This window comes from Suricata suricatta, chromosome 15 (genome assembly GCF_006229205.1).
Source record: "Suricata suricatta isolate VVHF042 chromosome 15, meerkat_22Aug2017_6uvM2_HiC, whole genome shotgun sequence".
NCBI classification, from domain to species: Eukaryota; Metazoa; Chordata; class Mammalia; order Carnivora; family Herpestidae; genus Suricata; species Suricata suricatta.
This window is the reverse complement of record NC_043714.1, coordinates 58,260,556-58,285,745: the sequence shown is the minus strand read 5'-3', so window position 1 is coordinate 58,285,745 and position 25,190 is coordinate 58,260,556. Positions and strand designations below refer to the sequence as shown.

General features: G+C 42.1%; 1 protein-coding gene across 1 annotated transcript in view; it reads left to right on the top strand.

Moving 5' to 3' along the window:
* The window catches only part of SAMD12 (sterile alpha motif domain containing 12), a 375,957-nt gene extending 351,521 nt beyond the window's left edge, over positions 1-24,436 (top strand). Inside the window, exon 5 of the mRNA XM_029923415.1 lies at positions 24,052-24,436. Coding sequence (XP_029779275.1) covers positions 24,052-24,074 — 23 coding nt within the window. The 3' untranslated portion in view covers positions 24,075-24,436. The remainder of the gene's footprint in view (positions 1-24,051) is intronic.
* Positions 24,437-25,190: the final 754 nt, after the last annotated feature.

Here is a 25,190-nt window from a genome sequence, read left to right as displayed (position 1 = left end):
GAGGGTCCTTTTCTGTTCCTATCTGCTAGACTCCCATGGAACCTTAGCACTGACCTAAAGTCAAAATGCTGAGATGTTTTCAACTCTTGGATTCAGAGCAGAAATGATGTCTTCTAGAGAAAATCCAGATGCTGGAAGAAGTAACATTGGAGTGATTCACCCCTGCCTGAATCAGGCATCGAGTCCATGGGCCTAGTGGATGGGGGGGGAGGTTCTGGATGTTGCCTGAAGAAGAAAGTGACAACTTTAGAAGTAAGGGTGTACTAAAATAAAGGGGCTTGTATTTGGCTTTGTGAGGAGAAAGGCTCCAGAACCTGTCAAGAGGACACATTGTTTGAGAGTGAGTTATTTTCTTATCACCTGCAATACCATCTATCCTTTTCCTCATATCAATATCTCCCTATTCTGTTAAAACTGGAAAATGTCACTCTCAGTAGAAGATATATGTAAAGATATTTTTCTACTTCTGATGATGTGCCCAGACTACTCTGCCATCATACCATTTGCAAGGCTGTTGATTGGAAGTGAGGGACTTATCTGTACCTTTACCAAGTTAGAGGGCCCATGTTCATTAAATCCATGACCTTTAACTGACTAGTTCCATGCTCTATTAAGGGATGCATTTCAGTCTTTTAGGGTAATGATAATAATAATAAGTATGAGTCCTCATAAAGTTCTGTATACTTTAAAAATCACTATCTCATAGGTTTTTAAAGTTTACTTCATTGGAATGCCTGAGTGTCTCAGTCAGTTATGCGTCTGACTTCGGCTCAGGTCATGATCTCATGGTCCGTGAGTCAGGCTCCATGCTGCCAGCTCAGAGTCTGGAGCCTGCTTTGGATTCTGTGTCTCCCTCTCTCTGTGCCCTCTGCCTCTCTCTCTCTCTCTCTCTCTCAAAAATAAACATTAAAAAATTTAATCATAGGTTAGTTATGGCAGAGATTTTTATCTCCATTTTATAAGTTAGAAATTTGAGTTAAGGGAAGTTCATGACATGCCCTAGGTCACATAGCTGGTAAATGACAAAGCCCAAACCCAGTGTCCACTTCTCAGTTCTTTATACCAAGACATTCTGCCTGCTGCCCACATGATACCTCTACCTGGATATCCTGGAGGCTTCTCAAATATATGTTGAAACCCAATTCTTCCTCTCTCAAGAGTGCCCGTCTTCCTTCTAATTCTTTAACAACTGCCTCTCCCCCACATACCTACCCTAGAAACTTTGGAGTACCCATTTAATATCCATCCTTTCTCCTAACTTCTTAGAGTTAACTCAGGATTCTCATTTTAAAGGTGTTAATCAAAGTTCTTCTTTTTTACCTGTTGTTACTGGCATTGCCTTGCTATAGGCCTTCATCGTCTCTTGGTTGGCCTACACTAATATTGAATAGTTTGAGTCATTCAGTGACTCATCAGTGAACCTCTGCTATGTGCCAAGCATCATGCTTGGTGCTGGGAAGACTGTTCTGAGCAAAAGCAAAATGGACCTTGTTTACATGGTGTTCTGTTCTCTAATTAGTAGTAACCAAATAATCACACCAACACATGTAAAAGGGCCACTGTGACAATTGCTACAAAAGCAAATATATGATCATCCTACTGGCAGTGCCAGTACAAAGTGATACTTCTAAACCATAAATATGATCATGGCACACACCCTTTGCTTTAAAAGGTTCCTAATTGCCCATTGTCTACATAATAAAATCCAAACACATTAGCCAGGTGTACATGTCTCTTCACGATCTGGCTCCAAATTCTAGATTAGGTTTCAAGCCATTGCGCCCTCATTTTTACCCCCCACCCCTTACTCAATGAACTCATCCTATGACTAAGCCATGTCTGACACTTGTTCACATCCTGCTATTCCAGACACAACTCTGTTCCTTCATTCTTCCACATTGGGGCTTAAGCAAAACCCTTTTCCAGAAATGCTGTTCCTCTAGCTATACACCAAGATCCCCTACTCACCCTTCAGACTCCGCTTAAATACCCCTCCTACTCCCTGAATGTAATTAATGATTCTGTATGTGACCAGCATATTTTCCACACCACTCATACAGCACTTATCCCATTGGAATATAGTTTGTTACTTTCTCTTTCTACCTCCCACCTGGCCAGATGGTGAACGACTTGTGGGCAGAGATTGTTTTAATTAATGTACATTTGAGTTTATGTTTGTATGAATGCAAGAATCAGACCATAAACACATACTAGGGGAGACAGAAATATTTTGATCATTTGCTATCTCTCTTCACTGTGGATCTTTAATTTCCCATGAGCACTCCTTTGTTTCCAATTTAGTTCCAAGAATTTTTCTCTCCTAGTATTTATTAATAATAATATTATTATTATTTACAAATGATGTGCAAATAATCCAGAGGTTTTTAAGTCACCATATTCTACTATATGTTATCTCTATGCAGAGTGAGTCTCCTCCCCCTCCTGCTTTCTAAACCTCTGGCCCAAGGACAGCTTTTGCATTCAAAGGACAGGATTTGCATAATCATTGGTTAAATGATTACAGAGTGACCATATCAAGAATATAGAACAGGTGTTCTTGGGGAAGGCTTTCATCTGTTTGTTTAATGGGGTTAAATTATCAGGAATGGATGAAGTAACTGTCAACCGTTTCCATTACCTTTCCACCTTAGCCAAGTCTAGATCTTGTCTCTCTGTGTTTGAATCACGATTGTTGCCAGTTGGTTCCCAGGGAAATTGAGAAACACACGAGAATAGTTGAGAAGAGATATTTCAGAAACTGATTTTACAATGTGATAAGAATATAGAAGAAAAATGTGATTAGTGATTAACTAAAAACAGATTCTTGGGAAGGAGGTAAGCTTGTATTCAAAATGTACACTTTTTCTAAAGACCTGAAGATTTCTAGGCTCTGTCAACTGAAATGAAACATTTCTTAAAGACTATAAAATTTCATATTCCACAACCTAACAGTCACAGAAACAAAGTCATAGAATACAGAATCATGGCCAGATTATTTATGTAGATCAGAATAATGGATAGATACCTTTGTAAAATATAAAATAAAAAATTAATAGCCCAGCAGAATTGCTGTAGAGAACAAGATATTACCATTCCATTACTGAAGGACGTGGCAGTGGAATTATGCATAAGCAAGTATCTGCGCACACCGGCGTGCACACCAAGAGACACTAATTCTCTCAGCCAGAGTTCCCAGGTCAGTCCTTCCTCTGAGCAGCCTCAGCCACTTACCTAGAACACCAGATGAGTGGAATTACTTTCACCGTATGCCATAACTTTAAAAAGCGAAGTAAGGACTTTAGCGTTGGTAATAAGGATGCCATTCTGGTAAACAGTAGAAACTCAGGATAAGTTCAGTTTTATTCATTTATCACTGTTTAGTAACAAACTGCATCTGCAACTTAGTAGCTTAAGACAACAGACATTTTCTCATATGTCACATTTTGGAGGGTTGGGAATTGGCGCCGGCCTCAGCTGGACAGCTCTTCAGCTTTGTGTGGCAGTGAACGTGGTTCCTGTGTGGTCTTCAGCTGGTGGCCGGGCTGGTCCATGACACCTTTACTTGCTTTCCTGGTGCTTGGGCTGGGATGGCTTGAAAACGTGGCCCGGCTGGGTCCTCCCCCTCTCCAGAGATTATGACGCTTTCTCCACATGGTCTCTCCTGCAGAGTAGTCAGACTCCTCCACAGACCAACTAAAAGCCGCCTGTCCTCACACAGGCTAGTCCTAGAACTGGCAGTCAGAGGGGAGGGGAAACAGACCCCTAACTGTCACTAGGAGGTGTCAGAGAACCTGTAGCTGCCTTTATCCACCAGAGTATTAACAAAATTACTTCGTGTATTTGATTTAGGATTTCAACTTTAGATTTACAACCTAAACAACATCGATCATTGGTTCATTCAGATATTTAAAAAGTACTAAGCACTTGTTCATGTGCATAGCTCTGTCCTACCTACTGAGAGGCACTGAGAAGAAATACAGAGCACAATCTCTCCCCTCTAGGACTTTGTATCTCGGTGTGAACTCAAAACAAACAACACAGCAAGCAATTAGAGTATGTGATAAAATAATTAAAGTGGCAGAGTGCACACCGTCGAATGCACAGTGTGGCTGACGCCAGTGCCTACAGGGCTCAGGCAGACACACAACGAGAGGTGAGCTGTCCTGAGAACACCAAGAGGTGTGACGGGGACCGTGGACAACTGGAGAGTGCAGGCCACATCTAAAAAAGCGGGTCTGGGGGCACCCTGCTGGCTTAGTCAGTGGAGCATGTGACGCTTGATCTCAGGGTTGTGAGTTCAAGCCCCACATTGGGGGTAGAGATTAATGAAAAATATAGTATTTTAAAAATAAATAAAGAGGCAGTTCTGCTCAGCTCTGCCAGTGACTGTCATTTCAGAATATGGGGCATCGAGGCCTCAACTGACAATTTTTGCAGGAAGTACACATCTCCCAATTTTTACATGTTGGCAATTAATTCAAATTCGGCCTGTGTGCCGCCAGTTTTTTTACCCTGCTGAAATGGACAATAGGTGTTTTGCAGACTCAGGAGAAGAAATAAGGTTAGACTAGAGCAGTGCTATACTGTAGGATGCAGACCCCATGCCAGACTGGGGGCTGTTTATTACCGACTTGCAGCGGAATCAGTAAATGACTTGAGAATAAGCATTTAGAGTCTCAGAGCAATTTAACATCCAAGGCTATAATTGGTGTACTCGTCTTGCTGGGCTCTGGCCAGCTCCGGTGTTGCAGAACTTGGGCTTTGAGCTGGGTTTGGTGTGAGCCGTCTGGTGGGCATGCGCAGTAGGAGCGAATGGGACCATGCGCCGGAATGGAGACCCTTGCAGAGGCCCCAAAAAGAAGTTGGCCCTCAAATAATAGGTCGAGTTGGGATAACTTCGAGGGGACAGAAAGCTTTTCTAGGCATTAGGACTAACATGCTCAAAAATCAGAGTCCAGGAAACACTGAGGTCATCAGGGGAGATTTTATTTGTGAGGGATGAGGGGGGTGGTGTGATGGTTGAGGCTCAGATGCGGAGTGCTGGAGCCCCGGGTGGCTTTGAAAGGAGCCGGGCGTCACTAACGTGCTCGAATGCCCTTTCCTCTCCAATTCCACCCTCTCCAGGACCAATCCGTACAGCAGCAATCACGTCCTTACATGAGATCCAATAAACCTTTTTTATGCATCATCTAATACCTTATACTATTAGTTATCTTTCTGTAAGTATATTATGGTTCCTTCCTTTTCGTCTTTTAAGCCCTTTGGGAACAAAAACTCCCTTATCCCAGCTCTGAGTCTCCTTCAGAATCTAGTATAATCTCTTGCCCATGGTAGATATTCATTTGATATGTGCTGATTAACAAGACTGGTAGTTTTTCCAGGAAGACCCAAGGGGTTTAAGTGTTTGGGATGATTAGGGCAGAAGAATAAAGAGTTAGAAACCAGATAAGAAAGGGCTGCAGGGGCCTAAGAGGAATGCTGAGGCCAGGGACGAGAAAGGACAAACTAAGGTAGGGATAGTGACGGATATTTACGTATGCACACCAAGCCGTAGCATTGGTTTCCTGAGGTCTCATGCTACATCCATGTATGGCTGATACTTTAGTGAGAAAGATTTGGAATAAGCTCCAACACTTAAAAGTTTTCCAGATGACCAAAATTTACTTTTTCAAGAACCTAAATAGAAATAGTTTTTTCAATCTCTCATTGTGCACCTCAGTTTATTTTATGCCATAGTCCACATGCCCCTATACTAAATGGCCCCAGATTGGTGCTTTTATGTTACTTCAATCCTCTACCAACTACTAATCAATACTATCTATTGGTCCCTGCTACTTCTATCCTGCTGTCTTACTCTACCACGCTTGTTCTGAGAATGAGAGAACTTCATGCATCTCCACGGAGTAAAGAGTACTTGGTAATACATGTTTTCCTTGCACTATATAAACTTCTTAAAGCCTTTTTGCTAACACTTAGATTTATTTCAATATTTTACATCAGGAGTCCACAAACTCTTTTTCTTGTCTTTGTACAATGAACCATATAGCAAATATTTTAGGCTTTTTGGGTCCTATGATCTTTGTAGCAACCACTCAACTCTTCCACTACAATCGGAAAGCAGCCATAGACAATGCATACATGGACAGGTGTGGCTGGGTTTCAATAAAACTTTATTTACAAAAACGGGAAATAGGCTGAATTTGCCTAATAGGTGCTATAATTTGCCAGCTCCTAGAATTTGTTCTAGATTATTAAAATTGCCAGAGCTTAACTTTTGAAATAGAGGAGTTTGGCTATAGCTTGCTTTATTTAAAAAAGAAAAATAGAAATAGAAATGTTCATGTGTAGAGAAGTTATATTCCTCTAGCTTGATCATTTTTCTTCAGAATTTTTTAAGTGCTTCCAGTAAGTTCTCCTTACCTCTCACAACTGCAGTACTAGCCAGATCCCTTTGTTTACCCTGTCATCTGAATAGTGGTCCTGTACAGCCCCTGCCTCCACCTCCACCTCCACCTCCAGCCATTGCTCCGCTGCACTTTTGACTCCTCTCTGTTACGCCCATGTGCTACAAGGCACCATCTCCTATGCCACTGATGTCGTTAAGAAATGGGACCTTTGTGATCAGCCAGCAAGTCATGGGAAAGAATTACAATTTCCTAAGTGCTATAGTTTTAAAGCAAAGACCTATATATATTGAATTCAACACTACAGTGTATGCCCCCCCCCATCTTGCAAAATAAATTATGCCAAGTTTCTAACATTCATACCCATGGTAGACAGCATCCTGCACATATGCCTATTAAAGGGCTTCCTGCTTCAGCGATATTTGGAGTTTCTCTGACCCAAAGAAGATCTGTCTCTCTAAGCCTCTTTAGCTGATTGCACTGTAAGATGATGTACTTGACAGTGTGGCCTGTTTAGACATAGATGTCTCCACCAGGAGCACACACTCTTACTGTTAGCTCTATCGTGCTGCACAAACCATAGCCTCAGCACACAGACTGCTAGGTGTGGAGGCAAAAGATCTTGATATCCTGGCATAGAAAGTGAACAACGATGTGAAATATACTTGCTTGCTGTCTGAAGTGACATTGTAACCAGGCAGATTTCTATCCCTATATGGAGCCATCCTGTCACAAGGAAATGACTGACCCACTCCCTGTGTTTTAAACTGTCAACAAGGTCATCTATGTCTACTGGGGATTCCGCTCTGAATAATCCATGACTGATATGGAAGAGTTTCCTGAGACTCTTGCTTATTTCTACTAGGATATTATTTTTTGAGGTCACCACCACCAGGTATATTACAAAGCTTGGGAGTTCAGGGCCCCTGGCTGGCTCAGGGTAATCATCTGACTCCTGACTTTGGCCCAGGTCATGATCTTGTGGTCTGTGAGTTCAAGCCCCATGTTAGGCTCCATGCTGACAGCATGGACCCTGCATGAGATTCTCTCTCTCTCCCTTCCCCACTGACTCACTCTCTCTCAAAATAAATAAATAAACTTAAAAAAAATCTTGGGAACTTGGAAATATCACAAGCACATTCACAAGCACATTTGCATCTAATTCATAAAGTCTACTCTCAGATTCCAAGAAAGCTTTAAGAGTGTGTGTTTATGAGACAGAAAGAAAGATTGAAAAATGAAAACTTTTCCACATGTGAGTGTTTGTTATTCTTATTTCTTTCCTGAACCCACCTGATTGGTCTAGACCAATTGGCTCTCATCATATAGTTAGATGAGAGATAAAGAGTAAGACAGTAGGACATACCCTGTTTAGCCTCTAATAACAGCAATGTGCAGAATAATTACGTAAGGGCCTCAGTGCAGTAATCAGAAGATCTAGGTTCACTTCTATGTTCTACTCCCTGAGGTTCTAGAACAGGTGTCTTGCTCTGAGCATCTGTGAAAATTAACAGGGTAGTGAATTTCAGTTATCTATTGCTGAATAACAAGCTGTTCCATATTTTAGAGGGTCAACACTCAACAGTCATCATTTGGCTATGATTTGCAATTTGGGCAAGGCTCAGTAGAGACCTCCTGTTTTCTCCTACATGATATCAGGTTGGGCTGGGAAACCCACATCCAAGATGGTGCACTCAAATGGCTGGCAAGTTAGTCCAAACAACTGGCTGGTTGTGCAGCTGGAGTGTCAGCTGAGAACCTTAATACTCCTCCATGTGGGTTTCTCCATGTAGTTTCCTTGACTTAATATATAGCATGGTGGCAGGTTCTAAGGAGGAGCAAACAAGTTTCCAGTCCTCCTAAATATTAGACCCAGAACTGGCCCAATGCCATATCTGCCATATTCTACTGGACAAAGCAGTCATAGGCCTGGCCCAGATTCGAGGGAATAGGAAACAAGACCCCACCTCTCAATGGGACATAGGGAAAAGAACCCCAATAAAGAACTTACAGCCATCACTCACATAGTGTTTAGAAAAGTACTTTGATTACTCTGGAGATCATTCATAGCTTTGTAGTTGCTGAAATGTAAACTGTATCTAATAGGAATCAGACTTAAATCCAGTATCTTTTTGTTTTTCAAAACAAAAAACAAAAAAATGAGGTCCAGCCTCCTGTACCTTTGAGAGTCACCACATTCTCCTTCTTTATTTAAAAGGGAAGGGATTTGAGATTTGTTGGGCATCTCCTGGGTGCAAGACCCATAGTATATGCTCTTCATGTACCGTGTTTCACTGCAACTGGAATGTACTTTTTTTCATACTTTAACATTTCTAAATTCTACATTTTACAATCTAGACATTCTTATAATCATTGAAGGCCAAATGGCAGTCTTGCATGCATGAATTTGGGTCTGACCACATTTCTATGTCTTCACTCAAGTTATTATATACTGTTAGTACTTCACCTGTTGAGTTTAATTGCTATTTAAAAATGTCTTTAGAAATAGTACACTATAATTTGGTGCTAAAGTGAAAATTTAACTCATATGCCAAAAGCCACAGAAATAGGGTACCATTAATGAGACAAATGTTTGACATCGGAGGAACAGCCTCAATTTCACTTATTTCTGCAAAGCAGCAATTGTGAGCTTTACACAACCACCTTAGATAGAAGAGTATCACAAGTGGGTGAAGGCAGCTTGTATTTTATTACTAGAGTGCATGCAGAAGGAAAGCTTATACCTAATGGCAGAGAAATGACCAGGTTCTTCAGAATAAATGAAAGAAATTCCAAAGCGGCAAACGGCTAATATTATTCCTTGTCCAGGACTATCAAAAATCATTATGTCATAGTTCAACTGGCAGGGGGTTTTTTTTTGTCCTTTCTTTTTTTTTTTTAATAGTTTATTATCAAGTTGGTTTCCATATAACACCCAGTGCTTCTTCCCACAAGTGCCACCCACCATGACCATCACCCCCTCTCTCCCTCCCCCTCCCCCTTCACTCTCCCCAGCTCTCTTTCCGCCTTCCTCTCCCCATGGTCCCCTGCCAGGTCTCTCCTGTTAGACCTATGAATGCAAACATATGGTATCTATCCTTCTCTGCCTGATTTATTTTGCTTAGCATGACACCCTCAAGGTCCATCCACTTTGCTACAAATGGCCATATTTCATTCTTCCTCATTGCCATATAGTATTTTTTTTGTCCTTTCTTAGTGGCACATTAAAAATTGCATCTTTTGGGGGACCCCACTCACTCAGTCAGCAGAGCATGTAACTCTTGATCTTAGCATAATGAGTCTGAACCTCACGTCGTGTGTAGAGATAACTAAAAAAAATTAAATAAACTTTGGGGCACAGGGATGGCTCAGTGTTTTAATCATCTGACTCTTGATTTCAGCTCAGGTCATGATCTCATGGTTCATGAGATTGAGCCCCATGTTGGGCTGTGTGCTGACAGCACAGAGCCTGCTTGAGATTCTTTCTCTCCCTCTCTCTCTGTCCCTCCCCTTCACATTCTCTCTCAAATAAACATTTTTTAAAAATAAATAAAATTTAAAAATAAATTACATCTTGGATTCAGTAAAAAGTAGTAGTTCTCATAAAAACATCTGTCATTCCCTCCTTTGATAGGTGAGGAATGGATGAATTCCCTCCTTTTGCAGAAGAAGCAGCTGTGACTTGAGTTTCAATAATATGACCGGTATCAAAACTATCAAGATGAGAGAACTGTTATTTTTATTATTTTACACGGATTCCTTAACATTTGGGGGCAACACGGGCTGGCAGTTCTGAGCAGATAGGGGTGTTGTACAGTGACGGCCATCCCACCTCCTGTCACCAACAAACTTCAAAACTGTGAATGAAATGCTGTTGCAGTACCTCAAAACCGAACTTGAACTCTATAGAGAAAGAGCTTTACATGGGGCTGGGCCACTGCCCAGGGGTCCCTCACAATCCTGTTGAGAAGAATAACTAATAAGAATAGCTTATTTGCACAGAGCATTTACAACAGGCCAAACAATGCTAAATAATGAGAGGAATTGTTCTTAAATGGGAACAACTTAAAACAAGAAGTATTTCCCAGACTCTGAATGCAGGAGTAGGTTTGGGGAAGGCCTGCCTAAACTGTGGTGTGAAGGCAGTACACTAGACATCCCTTGACCCCTCCCTCAGGAGCACTAAGGTTTGGGCCACCACTGCTCGCTGACCCTCTCTTGCTCCCTGTGGGCCAACGGCATTGGCAAGGCACTGTCGACATCCACAAAGGCTTGCCTCCCTTTTGTGCATGGAAGCAGGAAGGCTGTGCCCCTACCACAGCAACAGAGACCCCATCACTTCTACTACAGCCCTTCATCATTTATCATACATTTGCTCAGGATAGAGATGATGCCAAATCCTTAGCACTGTACATAGATGTATAAAATACAAGCCCTTGGAACATGAAGTGTCCCTAACTAGGAGGGGAGATGAGGCTCGGGTAGGTTTTCCAGCCATATCTGCAAACAGCAGTGAGTAGCCCCCTTCTTTCTGCTCCCCTGGCATCTTGCCCTTCTATAATAGCATACAGGGCATATGTGGTCATGGTGTTGCCTGTGTGTGCACAGGCACACCCAATGTTTCATATCGTACCAGGTGTAGTGGCCAAAAAGCAATGTTACTTTTTCCATTTGTTCATCCATTCATTCAACAAGATCATACAGAGGTTCAGAACATGGAGAGATAGGCTTTGCGAGGATATGTGAAGACTTCATAAAGTGGCCTGTGAGCTGGCCTTGTAGGAAGGGGAGACATTGAGCAGGGGGATGAGGGAGGAAGGAAGGAGGGACCATATAAACAAAGAACAGGCAGCGTGGGACACATTCCATCACTGCCTCCATCTGGAATACAGAATGGATGCGGCTGGAAGGATAGGCTAAAGTGTCATCTAAAAGACCTAGATTATTAGGCCAAGTATTTTTTCAAATGGAAGCCATTCAACAGAATCTCCCTCCTTCCTCAGAGCATTCAGGAGGCTGCATTAGAGCTGGGATCGGTCTTCTGTCTTGCAAATGATGTCAAATGAATGCTGCACTAGTGACAACAGACTCGAGGTCTTGTCTGTGATGCCACCGACACTCCTTAAGGAGGTAACTGAGCAGGAGAGTACCAGCTTCCAGCCTGGCTCCATCAGTAATTAGTAGGGTGACCCAAACTCTGCATGCCTTTGTTTTCTGGGTTTCAAAGTTCAAAGTGTCGCTGAAAATCCTATCTATCTTAAAGCTGTTGTTAGGCTTAAAGGAAATGATGCACAGGAACTCCCATGGGAACAGGACTTCTTGGCACATAGGGTTCACAAATATTATTATTCCTTCTCTTCTGTGCACCTTGGTTTCCTCATCCAAATGGAGATAATAATACCTGTCCCGGCCCATTTCTTCTAGACCCTGACAGAATAAAATGCAATGAAATGTGTGAAATCAGTTTGGAAGTGAAGTGCTGTAGAGTAGCAAGGTGGTGGAAAGGCTGTTAATTCCCATATTCTTGGCTGAAAGATAACGCCGAGAGCCAGGGCAGGAAGGTAGGGAGCTCGTGTATCTCCAGGCTGTTGGCTACAGGTGCGTATCTGTGAATGGCTTCTCTAGATGCAGTATGCCAAAATGAAGGCCTCAGCACTTGACTGGTCCAAGATGACATAAAGATGGGAACAGGAAAATTTACTAAGCAAGAAATAAATAAGGTTTAAGCCCTGAAGCCTTGCGGGCAGTGTAATTTCAAACATCATGGTCTTGGACATCTGGGCTCTATTACCTGAAATCCCATTAAACCTCCAGTTTCATAATTCTGTGTAGAACCCGGCAAAATGCAAGATCCTGCTGATGGCCACCAGCCAGTTCAAGCAATTAATCACAAGGGTCCCCAAGCAGGTTTGCAACTCATGCCAAGTGAATTCTTTAAGTGGAAACTGTGTACACAAAAGAAATAGCCCAATCTATGCAGTTTCATAGCAACGTGCTTTGTAGCTCTGCCAACACAGAGAAATTATCTGTTATCATTAAGACATCCAAGCCTCATAACTTTTTCCTCAATGGAAATTAGTACTCACCAGCCCAGGGCAGATCCCCCAACCTCGTTAGCTGTAATATAGACCGTAACCTGCTGAGAGCTGATAAATCCAGTTTAGACAAAACTAAACCCTACTATTTCCTCGCCCTCAGCATTTTCTCATTTGGGGGAACTCAACTTGAACTGAGCTCTTTTCCCTTTTGAACTTTTCTCGACTATCTGGATGGTCTGCATGTGTTCCTGCATTCCAGGCCAAAGGGCCAAAACCCACAATGAAGAAATAAACTTGGAGCCTGTCTTCAGAGTCCTGCTCCATGTACCCAAGGTGAAAGGGCCTGTAACAAAAAAATTACTTCTTATAAGACTTCTGACTTGGTTTTTGCCAATTCCAAAGGGTCTACGTAAACGAGATAATCTTCTGCACTTCAGAATGTTTATAAAGCCTTTCCTAATTACACTATTTTGTTTATAGAATTATTCTGGGAACATGATGGAGAACACACGGGAAACCTTGAGCCCTTGCTACAGAAAGCAGGAAGGGGAGGGTGGGAATCAGAATAAATTTACAATAGGATTGAGGGGATCTGTGTTTTACCTGGTCTTCAGGGTTTTTTCCTTTCTGAAACCTTTTTACTAAATTTCTCAGTCTGTTTTCTACTCTACAAAGCTGCTTTCCAATATGGTGGCCACAAGGCGGAGGTGACCATTTAAAGTTAAATGAATTGCAATTAAATAAAATTTGGGGCACCTGGGTGGCTCAGTCAGTTAAGTGTCTGACTTCGGTTTAGGTCATGATCTCATAGTCCATGAGTTCGAGCCCTGTGTCAGACTGCCTGGAGCCTGCTTCAGATTCTGTGTCTCCCCCTCTCTCTCTCTCTGCCCCTCCTCCACTTGCACTCTGTCCCTCTCTCTCAAAAGTAAATAGGGGTGCCTGGGTGGCTCAGTTGGTTGGGCCTCCGACTTCGGCTCAGGTCATGATCTCATGGTTCGTGGGTTCGAGCCCCGCATCGGGCTCTGTGCTGACAGACAGTTCAGAGCCTGGAGCCTGCTTCCGATTCTGTGTCTCCCTCTCGCTGCCCCTCCCTGCTCATGCTCTGTCTCTGTCTCAAAAATAAATAAAACATTAAAAAAAAAAGTAAATAGACATTAAAAAAATAATTAAAATTTAAAGTTAGTTTCCTCTAGGCACTAGCCACACATCAAGGGCTCAATAGCCACATGTGGCTAATGGCTGCCATATTGGACAAAGCAGATCTAGAACATCTGTATCACTGCAGAAAGCTCCACTGGGCAGTACTGTTCTGCACTAGAACTCTACAGCCTTGCTACTCAAAATGTGGTCCACAGACCAGCAGCGCAGTATCACCTGAGAGCTTGTTAGACCTGCATGATCAGCATTTTAACAAGATACCCAGGTGACTCATATGCACATTAAAATTTCAGAAGTACTGCTATAAAATACTCTTCCACTCTAAGTTTCTGTATGGTGAAATCCGTCATTGTTGTCAGCATCACATGTTCATATTTATTTAGCTTGTGTGGCCTGAATTCAAAAAGACACTTGCCCCTTGAGACATGGCGTACAAAAAGAGAAACACCAAGTATACCTTGTCTACTTCTTTAAAAGCATGCTTTTCTTGGAGCTCCTGGGTGGCTCAGTTGGTTAAGTACCCCACTTCAGCTCAGGTCATGATCTTACAGTTCATGATGTTCAAGCCCCGCCTCTGGCTCTGTGCTGACAGCTCAGAGCGTGGAGCCTGCTTCAGATTCTGTGTGTCCTTCTCTCTGTCTCTGCCCCTCTCCCACTCACACTCTGTCTCTCAAAAAAAATAAGCATTTTTTTTTAAAGTGCACTTTTTTTTTCTCTTGGAAAAGCTGCAGGATCTGGAGAGTTTTTCTGGATATGTTTTTTTTCTGAAGACGTGAATCTAATAGAATATTTTTCCAATGAAGAAGCTGTTGGATTGGTCCAAAGAGAGGCCTTTGAGATTAAAATAAGATTAACTAGACAAAGAAGGAAATAGATGAATTTAAAAAAAGGAAAAGGAACTTGACTTACTCATTTGGCAAACACAAAGGGCACCCTGCTCTGCGAGTGAGGGAGGTGGGAAGCAGAAGCAATGGGAGAAATTAAGAAACAGTCCCTCAGAAGAGAATCTGCCAGCCCATCTGACATTGTGAAGATGGGAGGGAATTTTAATGGCAACTTGGATCAAACTTCAAGGCATATTTTCATGATCTCGCTTGAGATTTGTTGTTGTTTGTGCCAGTGGACAGAGTTTTCTTCTGGAAGGTTCTGTAGGCTTTTAGAGTGGCTGCTGGAATTTAATGACTTGAAATGCTTATCTCTGTCCAGTGCTGAGAATGGAATCACTGGGTTACCTCCTACTAATTAGCTATACAAATGCATCTCTGAGGAGAGCATCTGGCTTGATGATACTTTCTCCCAGAAAGACATCATATCATATTCAAATGGTGCAAGATGTCAGCCATTGTGGTCAGCAGTTCTAGTTCAGAATGGCCATAAAGCTGGGTGAGGTTTTGCCATTTTCCTGGGGAAATCATGCCCTGAGACTGAAGTTGATAGGTGTCCTGGTTTAGCAGAGAGTCTTTACAGAGTTCAGATGCTTGTATACACTGAGATTTCTCAACCAGTTCTCATTAAGGAACAATATTAAGTCCCCCAAATAAATTCTGCCTCTACTTTAAGTAACTGCTAATTTTACTACTGTAGCTTAGCCACTATATTTATTCAACAAACATTTCAAGAGCCCTTTTGATATTCTAGACATTTTTCTATACATAGCAGAAAGAGAAGATAACATATTCTTTGCCTGAAGAAGCTTGGGGTTAAGAGCAAGTGATTCTTAAAGAGTGGTCCTCAGACTAGAAACATTGGGGTCCCCTGCAAACTTGTTAGAAATGCACATTCACAAGCCTCCTCCAGACCTACTGAATCATTCTTTCCATTTAGGACTCAAAATCTATGCCTTGCCAAGCTCCCTAGGGGATTTCTAAACACAGTAAAGTGTGAGAAGCATTTTTGTGGACAAGGATTATCAAACTGTCTATATTTATAGACAAAGACATCATCAGGTTATTCTAATACAGTATGATAAGTACAATGATACAGATATGAAACTCTTCCCGCCCTGAAGGCCCCAAGGCAAGGTTGGGCATTTAGTAAGTACTCAGTGGAATAAATGTTGCTTGATGGATGCATGCATGCATGCATGCATCAGCCTGTAAATAACACGGGAAAGATAGAGCATGTCTAAGTTTCCAGGACTGTGAGTGGGTTGGACGGCTTGCTCAGGCTTCACTGCTCTTGTCTTGTCCCATTCTAAAAGCCAATATTTGGATCACTGCATTGTATTATATACAGGATTCTTGGTATTTTATTATGTGAACTGAACAAGACTAAACTAAATTTCCCCGCAGTCTACACACTTTTCTCTGTCTGAAGGACAGATAACTACTACTTAAGTACTGAGGAAAAGACATAACTATTTCCATGGACTTGGGCCAAGCCGATCTCATGAGAATCACCATACTGTTTGTAAACAGAGGTATTTGCAGACCTCCTCCTGGACATTCACAATCAGGGGAAATGGAGAGAGTCTGGACAAAAATAAAATTTTAAGATGCTCCTTAAGATGAATCCAGTGCAGCTGAGTTTGAGAACCTCTGTCTGAAATGTCAGAGTTCTCAAACCCTGGAGTTCAGAGACTCCATTTAACCCATAGGACCCAGAGTTAGGAGAAGATCAGCTTGCAAACACGTGCATCCCTTCTCTCATTCACTGTGTGTGTGTGTGTGTGTGTGTGTGCACGTGAACACACATGCACACGTGTATAGTGATCCAGCTTCATCTCATGGACCCTCTAAAACTCAAGAGAAGTGACAGTCCAGGCCAGTGAGGACTGCAAAGCCAATTGCAGAAAGACTCTTCTTCAAGTATTGGGATCTAATCACATTCTAATTGAACCAGTATAACTGAGGGCTGAGAGTGGGGGGATGGAGACTAAGGCCTTCCTATCCCAACTAGGTCTAAATGCTTGCCTGAGAAAGTTCCCATGGGCCTTTTGGGCTGCACATTTCCTGCTTAGCACTTCCAAAATCAAAAGGCTCCTGATAGGTTATAACCAGATCAAGGGTCATAGTCCAGCCTAACATGTAGCCTGTGTTAGTTCATTTATCCCTCCAAGCCTAACTCCCTACATCCATAGAGTAAAGTCACGATATCTACCTCCTCAAGTTGCTGCACAGTGGACACAGGTTCTTAGCATCATGCTCGGGCATGTGGTAAGTACTTGGTTGACAATAGTGCTTACTATTACGGTCACTGTTGTCTACAAACTCTGTGTTAGTGCTCTCCAGAGAAACAGAACCAATAAGAGACCTTGCTTCTTCAACAGGAGATATATCAATGTATCTAAATCTACCCATCTCTCTAGCTATTGAGAGACAGACAAGTCTAACTAGAGAGAGAAAGAGAGAGAGAGAGAGAGAGAGAGAAAGTGCACACAGGCAAGAGAGATGTCTGGTAGAGAGATAAAGGAATTGGCTCCCACAAGGATGGTGGCTAAAAATGCCCCAGATCTGCAAGCTGGAGCCCTAGGAAACCTGCTGGTTTAAGTTTTAGCCCACGTCTGACTCCAAGTCCAAAGACAGAAGACCAGTGTCCCAACTCAAAGACAGGCATAGAGAGTAAATTCTCCCTTATTCGGCCTTTTTGTTTTTGTTTTTTTTAGAAAAGTGATTCTTTCTTTTTTTTTTTTTTAATTCCAGTATAGTTAACATAGTGTTGTATTAGTTTCAGGTATACAGTATAGTGATTCAACAATTCTGTACCTGACTCAGTGCTCATCATGACAAGTGTACTCTTCATCTCCTTCACCTCTTTCACCCATCCCCCACCCATCTCCCTTCTGGCAACTACCAATTTGTTCTCTCCAAGGAAGAGTCTGTTTTTTGGTTTGTCTCTTTTTCTCTTTGTTCATTTGTTTAGTTTCTTAAATTCCACATATAAGTGAAATCATACGGTATTTGTCTTTCTCTGACTGATGCATGTCACCTAGTATCATTCTCTCTAGCTTCATCCATGTTGTTGCAGATGGCAAGATTTCATTCTTTCTCATGGCTGAGACTTATCAGCCTTTTGTTTGACTCAGGCCTTCAATTGATTGCATGGGGACCACCCACATTAGAGAGAGCAATCTACTGTACTCAGTGTACTGATTCAGATGTGCACCTCATCCAGAAACACCCTCACAGACTTGCCCAGAATAATGTTTAACCAAATATCTGGGCACTCTGTGGCCCAGTCCAGGGGACACATAAAGCTACTCATCATAGCACCACTGTCATTTCTGGTTTACTAGGGTTTATGAGAAGCTGCAAGCTAATTTGTATGCATCACCTCTCCTACTGCCCTTATCCCAGGTCCTCGGCCAGCCTGACACTCACTTTGTCCAAGACTCAGACCTTGATTTTTATGCAGTCAGGAGGTAGGGTTAATTTCTTAATCATACCCTTGGGGGGCGAACACCACCCAAACTATCTGGGGGGAGGCAGTGGCAGAAAGGAACCTCATGCAATGGAGAAGGCATATGAGCTCTCCCACCAAAGGACTTGTGGCAGAGTTTAGCTTTATCACCGCATAAATCCTCTTCTGTCCTTCTTTTATCTCCTGACTTCTCCCCTACATGCTAACTAATTAAGTGCGCATACCTGTTTAAATCATCCAATCTTGATTCTTATGAAGATATGCCTGTGAGGGTTCTAAAAGTTAGAAATGATTTAGTATTAGAGGTTTTGATTACATTGAATATAAAATTAAATAAAATGAGCAAATGATGAATAGAAGGAATGAGGGTTGAGCTCAGCCTTATTTCCTGTACACACAATGGGCACACTTAAGTTGGTTTTTATCTTGGCCTATTTCTGGAGTGATATATTTGGCTCACAACCAGGAAGAGAAGATAAACAAGGACCTGTATCCTCTAAACCAACCTTAGTAGCTGGATAATTCTTTGACAGTGGGCGGAGGGGGGGCGGGGACTGTTCTAGGCAATTCTAGGATGTTGAGTAGGGTCTCTAGCCTCTACCCACCAGTTACAGTAATACTCCCCTAGTTGTGACCATCAAAAATGTCTTTGGACAGTGCAGATATTTCTTTGGGAAGACTGGGGGGGATGGGGGATGGGGAACTGTACTCAATTGAAGACTACTACTCTAAACATAGGAAAGATTTCAGACTGTTAGATAGGAATGTACTAACTTTATTTATGCCACTTTATTATAGGGTGATGAGCATTCTTTTATACAAACACAGCTACTTGCTTTCCTGCATTCCTTCCTTAACTCTTGGGAGTTAAGGAATTTGCTTTCCTAACACATTTTTTTTTAATATTTTGAGAGTGAGAGAGAGAGCGCACAAGTAGGGAAGAGGGGCAGAAGGAGAAAGTGGGAGAGAGAGAATCTTTAGCAGCTTCCACACCAAGCATGGACTCGATCTCATGACCATGAGATCATGGCCTGAGTGGAAATCAAGATTCGGACACTTAACTGACTGAGTCACCCAGGCGCCCCCTCATGTTTCTTATTGAGTCAGGAAAGCATTGGGGTGAGAACAGGTCTGGGTTCTTGTCTAAGCCCTAGACCTTCCAGTGTTGTGACTATGAGGAGTTAATGAACCTGGCCTCATTTTTTCCAGGTCTATTTTAAGAAGATCATACAATTCAGGCTCCAGAGATAGTGTTAAGGATCCAATGAGTGACTGACTATGGAACTCTCATTGGCCTGTTGTAGCTGCTCAACAAATGTTAGTTCTGCTTATTATTTGCCATAATGGAGGGGCAACTGTGGATTTCACTCATTTGGAGTGTGCATCTCACATCTGACATAAACAGCCCCGCATCAAAATGCAAAGTCCTCAAACTTGAGTCACATAGAAGACACTTTTAGGTAGAGGGTATGACTCTTTTATTTATTTGTTTGTTTGGCTCTTCCTTTTGAATGGAAAACCCTAAATAACCCTTCTAAGAAACTATCTTATTTCTTCCCCTCAGGCCATGAGAGGTAAGGATGCCTATACGAAGTATCTCTTCTCCTTCCCTAAAGCCCCTAATCCCATCAGTCCCTTGCTGCTGGAGTAGCAAAACGTGGAGCTGGACACACTAAGTCCCAGATCTGTGCTTTGAATCCTGTGCCAGGCTGGCCATTGCCTCTCCAGCTCCTTCCTGCCTTTGAAGTGAAATCTCCTTATCATGGAGCTGTCTGTCATTGTCTGCACTAATCTGGGGGAGAGTAGAAGCCAGAGTATGTTGATTGTGGCCTTGGCAAGTGAGAAGAGTGCTATCTTTCTCCTGGAGGGTGCAAAGTTTTGACCCCTGGGCATGGTGTTTCTTTTTCCTGGCCCCCAGGTGTGGCATTAGAACCTTGCCCTATTTGTATTTTTTGTTTCTCTAAGGAATTTTGGGAATTGGGGGTAATAATAATAATAAATAGTAGCCATTACTCAGCAGGTATTTACTATTTGCCAAACACCATGCAAAGTGTTTTTTCTATGAACATATTTTATCACTCCAGCAATCTAATAAGGTGTGGATACTGATCACCATTTTAAAAGTGAAGAAATTGAGGGTTGGGCAAATTAATGTTTTCAACCTCATATAGCTGGTAAGTGGCAAGCCCAGGGATGTCAACCCAGATCTGCCTGATTCCAGAGCCCATGCCCTTAATCACTGGACTCAAATGCTTCTCTACTTATCCCAGACTCTGGAGCCATTGGATTTAAGAGGCGATTAGTTCCCAGAATACCTGAATAGTAATGTTGACCCTCAAACAGAGATCTGAGAAAGAGCCCTTTGCTATATATTAGTTGCAAATCCATACACAGCCAGCACTGGCATGCATATGTGGCTTTAGTTCTTATGTGGCAAGAAAGGAATTGGAGCAATTCCCCTCTCCATATGCAGACCTGAACAACAGGATTAAATCCCCTGTAAAATTAAGCATTGAATCAAACTGGAAAGGAAGAGAAGGGAAGGGAAGGGAAGGGAAGGGAAGGGAAGGGAAGGGAAGGGAAAGGAAGGGAAGGGAAAGGAAGGGAAGGGAAGGAAAGGGAAGGGGAGGGGAAGGGAGGAGAGGGGAGGGGAGGGGAGGGGAGGGGAGGGGAGGGAACAGAACTCTTCTTCTTCAACATCATTCATTTCTTCATTAATTTTACTATTCCTTAAGCACTTTCTATGCACTGGGCACTGCGCTTTGCACTAGGAAGACACACACTACAAAGCCATGTTACAACCTCGAGAAATTTATGAGAGAGGGATACATTGAAGTGTTCATGGTGGGTGTGGTGTTAAAGATTTCAGACGCCATACTGGCTGATAGGGGGAAGTTGTCAGCTGTATCACAGGGAAAGAAGACTTTGTAAAGAATGTGACACAAGACCACAAGGTGGTCTTGGAAAATGGAGGGGTAGGTGTTCACTAGCATCAGAGGGCACTCAAAGAGGGCATCCTGGGATGAACAGCTCAGTGTATATGAGGGGCTGGAAGGAATCTGCGATGGCTGAAGCCCAGGGGATGACACCCAAAAAGAGCACCGTATGGAAGATCACAAACTGCCGCTTTGCATTCTGACCTCAGGTAGTTCTTCTGTACCTGAAGACATGATTCCACTTGCAGATAACAAAACTCTTGGGCAAAGAGATGACAGCAGAGTCCATCACTGTACATCTGTGAGAGGAAAACAGTGATTCAAGCCTGACCGTAGGCCAGTACCGTTCACATGCAACTTGAGTAAACAGGGGCCTCTTGCTCTCACACAAAGCCCAACTCAACGTGGTGACACAGTCAAGTGAAAGACAGCTAGCTGTAAAAGCATCGAAGAGCAATGAATTCTTTACTGATTCCATGGAAAGATGATCAAGGGGACATTACCCCATAGCATGCTTTTCTCATTGGCCATCCCTTTGCCAAAGGCCTGATTCCCACCACTGCCATCTAAGTCCTCTGTCTCACTTCCTAAACCCTCACTTTGTGCCTCTGTGAACTCTACTTCTGCCTGTATCAGTGTCTTACAAGAGTGTCTCTCTGCTCTTCCTATCGTCTAAGATAAATTAAGTCTTCAACTTTCTTCCCTGCCCAGCAGGGCCCTTTCTAGTGCTGACTGGACTTGTGGATAAACACAGAATCCTACTTAGGAGAGAAGAGAATGGGAAAGGCTCTGAATGAATATTTATACTTTATATAAATGTCCTTGTCACTCTTCCATGTCACTAGAGTGAGACATACCTAAGTCTGAGTACAGATTCAATCCTCACAAACTGTGTAGCTTTGGGCAAGTAATACTTCTGTGCCTCAATTATCTGTAAAATCGGGATATTCCTGCCCATCCTAAGAAGTGTACTGAGGGAACACAGGTGAAAGAGCTCTGAATTACAATGGGCTTAGTTTATGTTCCTGTTTCCAAGGTTACTGCAGCCTAAGACTTGATCATCTGCTTTCCATCAGCTATTAAAAGTAACCAAAATACATGGTTATTTGGAAAAATAGCAACTGTGATAAGTCTAGTTATCAACTCTTGATTCGGGATTCAGTGTACAGTGGAATTCATTATTATCTTTATTCACTTTAAAATTTTATGTGATGATTATCCATAAAAATACTTTTCCAAGGTCACACATTTCTCCAGAGTGGATTTTAGCAGAAATCTCAAAAGGATGCTATACTGTGTCAGTTCTAGGCCACCCTGTTCCCTCGCAAGTTGACCTGGATAGAAGATTTTTATTCATGTCGGTTTCTATTCCCCTCTTCAATATTACTAGAGTGTTATCTCTCTTTTTTTAAATGTTTATTTATTTATTTTAAAAGAGAGCACATGTGAGCAGGGGAGGGGCAGAGACAGAGGGAGAGAACCCCAGGCAGCTGACAGTGCAGAGTTCTACACAGGGCTTGAACCCACAAATCATGAGATCATGACCTGAGCCGAAATCAAGAGTCAGATGCCCAACCTACTGAACCACCCAGGCGCCCCTAGAGTGTCATCTCTTCATGAAACTGCAAAGTAGTTATTTTTGAGGTAATATTAGTATGAGCATGGATGCTTTCATTAGGTAGTGCTCATGGGTCACATCTGCATTCTTGTGAACCTAATTTTTGTTGTTTTGCAAAATATTTAAGACAATAATAATGAAAATCCTAGCATTTTCATCCTTTCACTTAGATTTCTTTTCTATGCATATGTGTTTTATAGTGTAGTATATCATAACTGTTTACCACGTAGCCACATAATCATCATAATTATTACTTTAATAGCCATATAAGTATCCATCCTGCTAATGCACCATCATTTACTTAACCTGCATTTTCAACAATGGGAGACTCATTTCCCAATTTTTCCACTATTATAAATAACCCCTAGGTTGTATATTTGTGCACATAGTTTCTATCATTTTTGGAGATTATTTCCTTAGGATACACTCCTTGAATAGGAACAGTGAGTTGAAGAATGTGAATTTTTAATAGTTTTTAAATAAACTGACATTATTTTTCCAGTTTACAATGCCATCAGCAATATATTGGTATTCTACTTTCATTGCGACCTTATCAGTAGTGTGTATTATTTTATATTTAGTATGCTTAAATAGTAGCTTACTTTTGCTTTTGCATTTTCTCAAATATTGAGTCTTAGTCAAAGATATGCTTATAAATTTTGTGTTCTCTCATTATTTTGAAAAGCCAATTTTTAAAACTGGGTAGGTTTCTTTTTTTTTTTTTTCTATGTCAAGAATTCTTGCTATCTTTCTCCTCCATTGCCTAACAGTTTTGTGTTTTAAATAAAGCTAATGTTTATATTTTTCTGAACAAGACATTCCGTGGCACTCCTATATTAATTAATAAATGAGGACCTCCATTTAAGGAACTATAGGGAGGACTCAGATACAATAAAAGGAAGTTTATAAACTAAAAAACTACAAAACCCAGGAAGATATATCTGCACCAGCATTCCCAAAATCAAAAGCAAGGTTGCAATGCAGGTAGTTCAGTCCCTCTGGTCAGACTTTCACGACTTTCTCTGTCTCTTCTCTGACCAGCTAGTCTCGCTATTCAACTAGCAAGCTCGGGAGCTCCAGCCATCCTGCTTCCTTCTAGGTTTTATCCCAGGAAAGCCCCTGATAAATAAAACCACTATTATCACCCCGCCCCCCACCCGCCCACCCCCACACAGCCGCCTTCACACCGCTCCCAGTCTGATCCTGTTCCAGATCAGGTAACTGCATGAAGCTCTAGGATGTATGAAATGCTTTCCCAAACCACAGACTAGTGAGGGATGAATGCCAGCTCCAGAGATCCGAATTCGCCTATCCCCAAGGTGGATGTCTTCCATGCTCTGCCAAGTGGAGGAAGGACATTCCAAGAATCTGAGCCATCATAAATTTGTCCTGCAGCTGAGTAACTATTATATCTGTTAGAGTTTCCTCTTTGACCTAAAGGATGTTAGAGTTTGTTTGAGTAGGATAATTGCTTCATACCAGTATCTGGGAACATAAAGAAATGACTCGCCTCATTTTTCCCCTTTTTCTTCTTACAGCCTCAACTGAGGGTTCTCCATAACGTGGTTAGCCTTCCAGGCTACTGTCCTGCCAGTTGATATGAACATGGCCTGTTCCTCACAAAAGACTAACTCATGGCACCTGCCAGAAGATATCCATGGAGGATTGACAGATTAACCAGATTAATTGAAAAAAGAACTATGCATTCAGTCAAGATGATGGGCTTTGGAAAAATCTTAGCTTGCTGTGGATTTTAAAATGAGGTGCATAATATACAGTGCCAACTTGTTCCAAGTGGTCATTGGCAGACCATTAGCTGGAAAATTGCTTCCAGTCTTCATCACTGTGCATAACTCAAGCTCCCTTTGGGGGGCTGTCTGTGCCCTTCACTAGAAGTCCTATGTTAGCATGGCAACTACTGGATTATTTTATTATGTGTGCAGATGGCATGATGTGTTAGAAAAAAATCACAGCAGTTCTGCAATGTCAGTGGAGTGTTCACGATGCTCTGGTAGGAATGTAAACATGTCTCGGTTATGTTAGTTATGACGTCTAAAGGTATTCTGTCCAACTCTTAAGCACTTTATATGAGAAAACTACACCAAAACAAATCAGCACGTTCTGTACCTGTGGGAAAACAAGTATCCTCTCTTTTCTTTTATAAATCTTGTCCTTTTTCTGGCTCAGACTGTCCAAGATGAACTCCACTCCTAGCGTATCCCAGTCATTTGTGGTAGATTAGTGTATATATGGCCACAATACTGTTAGGCTTAACCTGTTGACACTTTACTGAACCAGTTGGATTTCTTGTAGCGCCAAAGGGAAGGAGAAGTAGGCTGGTGGTTGAAACATCTTAGTTCTTCATTCCTGGTACCCAGGCACAACTTAGCACATGCACATACAGATAAACACAGGAGCTTGTAGGTGGCCTTCTATAGAAGAATGTTTTCAAGAAAAAAAGGAGGTGGCCGTTAAATCAGAGACCATGGTGGGTTGAGGATAAGGGTAGCAGAATGCAGTTTTCCTGTGTGGTCTGACTTTACAACTTAAGAAAGCTCTCTAGGTCAAGTTTAAATCACAGCTCTCTAAAGAGGAAAAACAGCAAGTGTCCCCCTGCATGCCTAAAGAAGGAAAAGGGGCCAGTCCACACTAGGTTCCTACCTCAGTAGAGAACCTA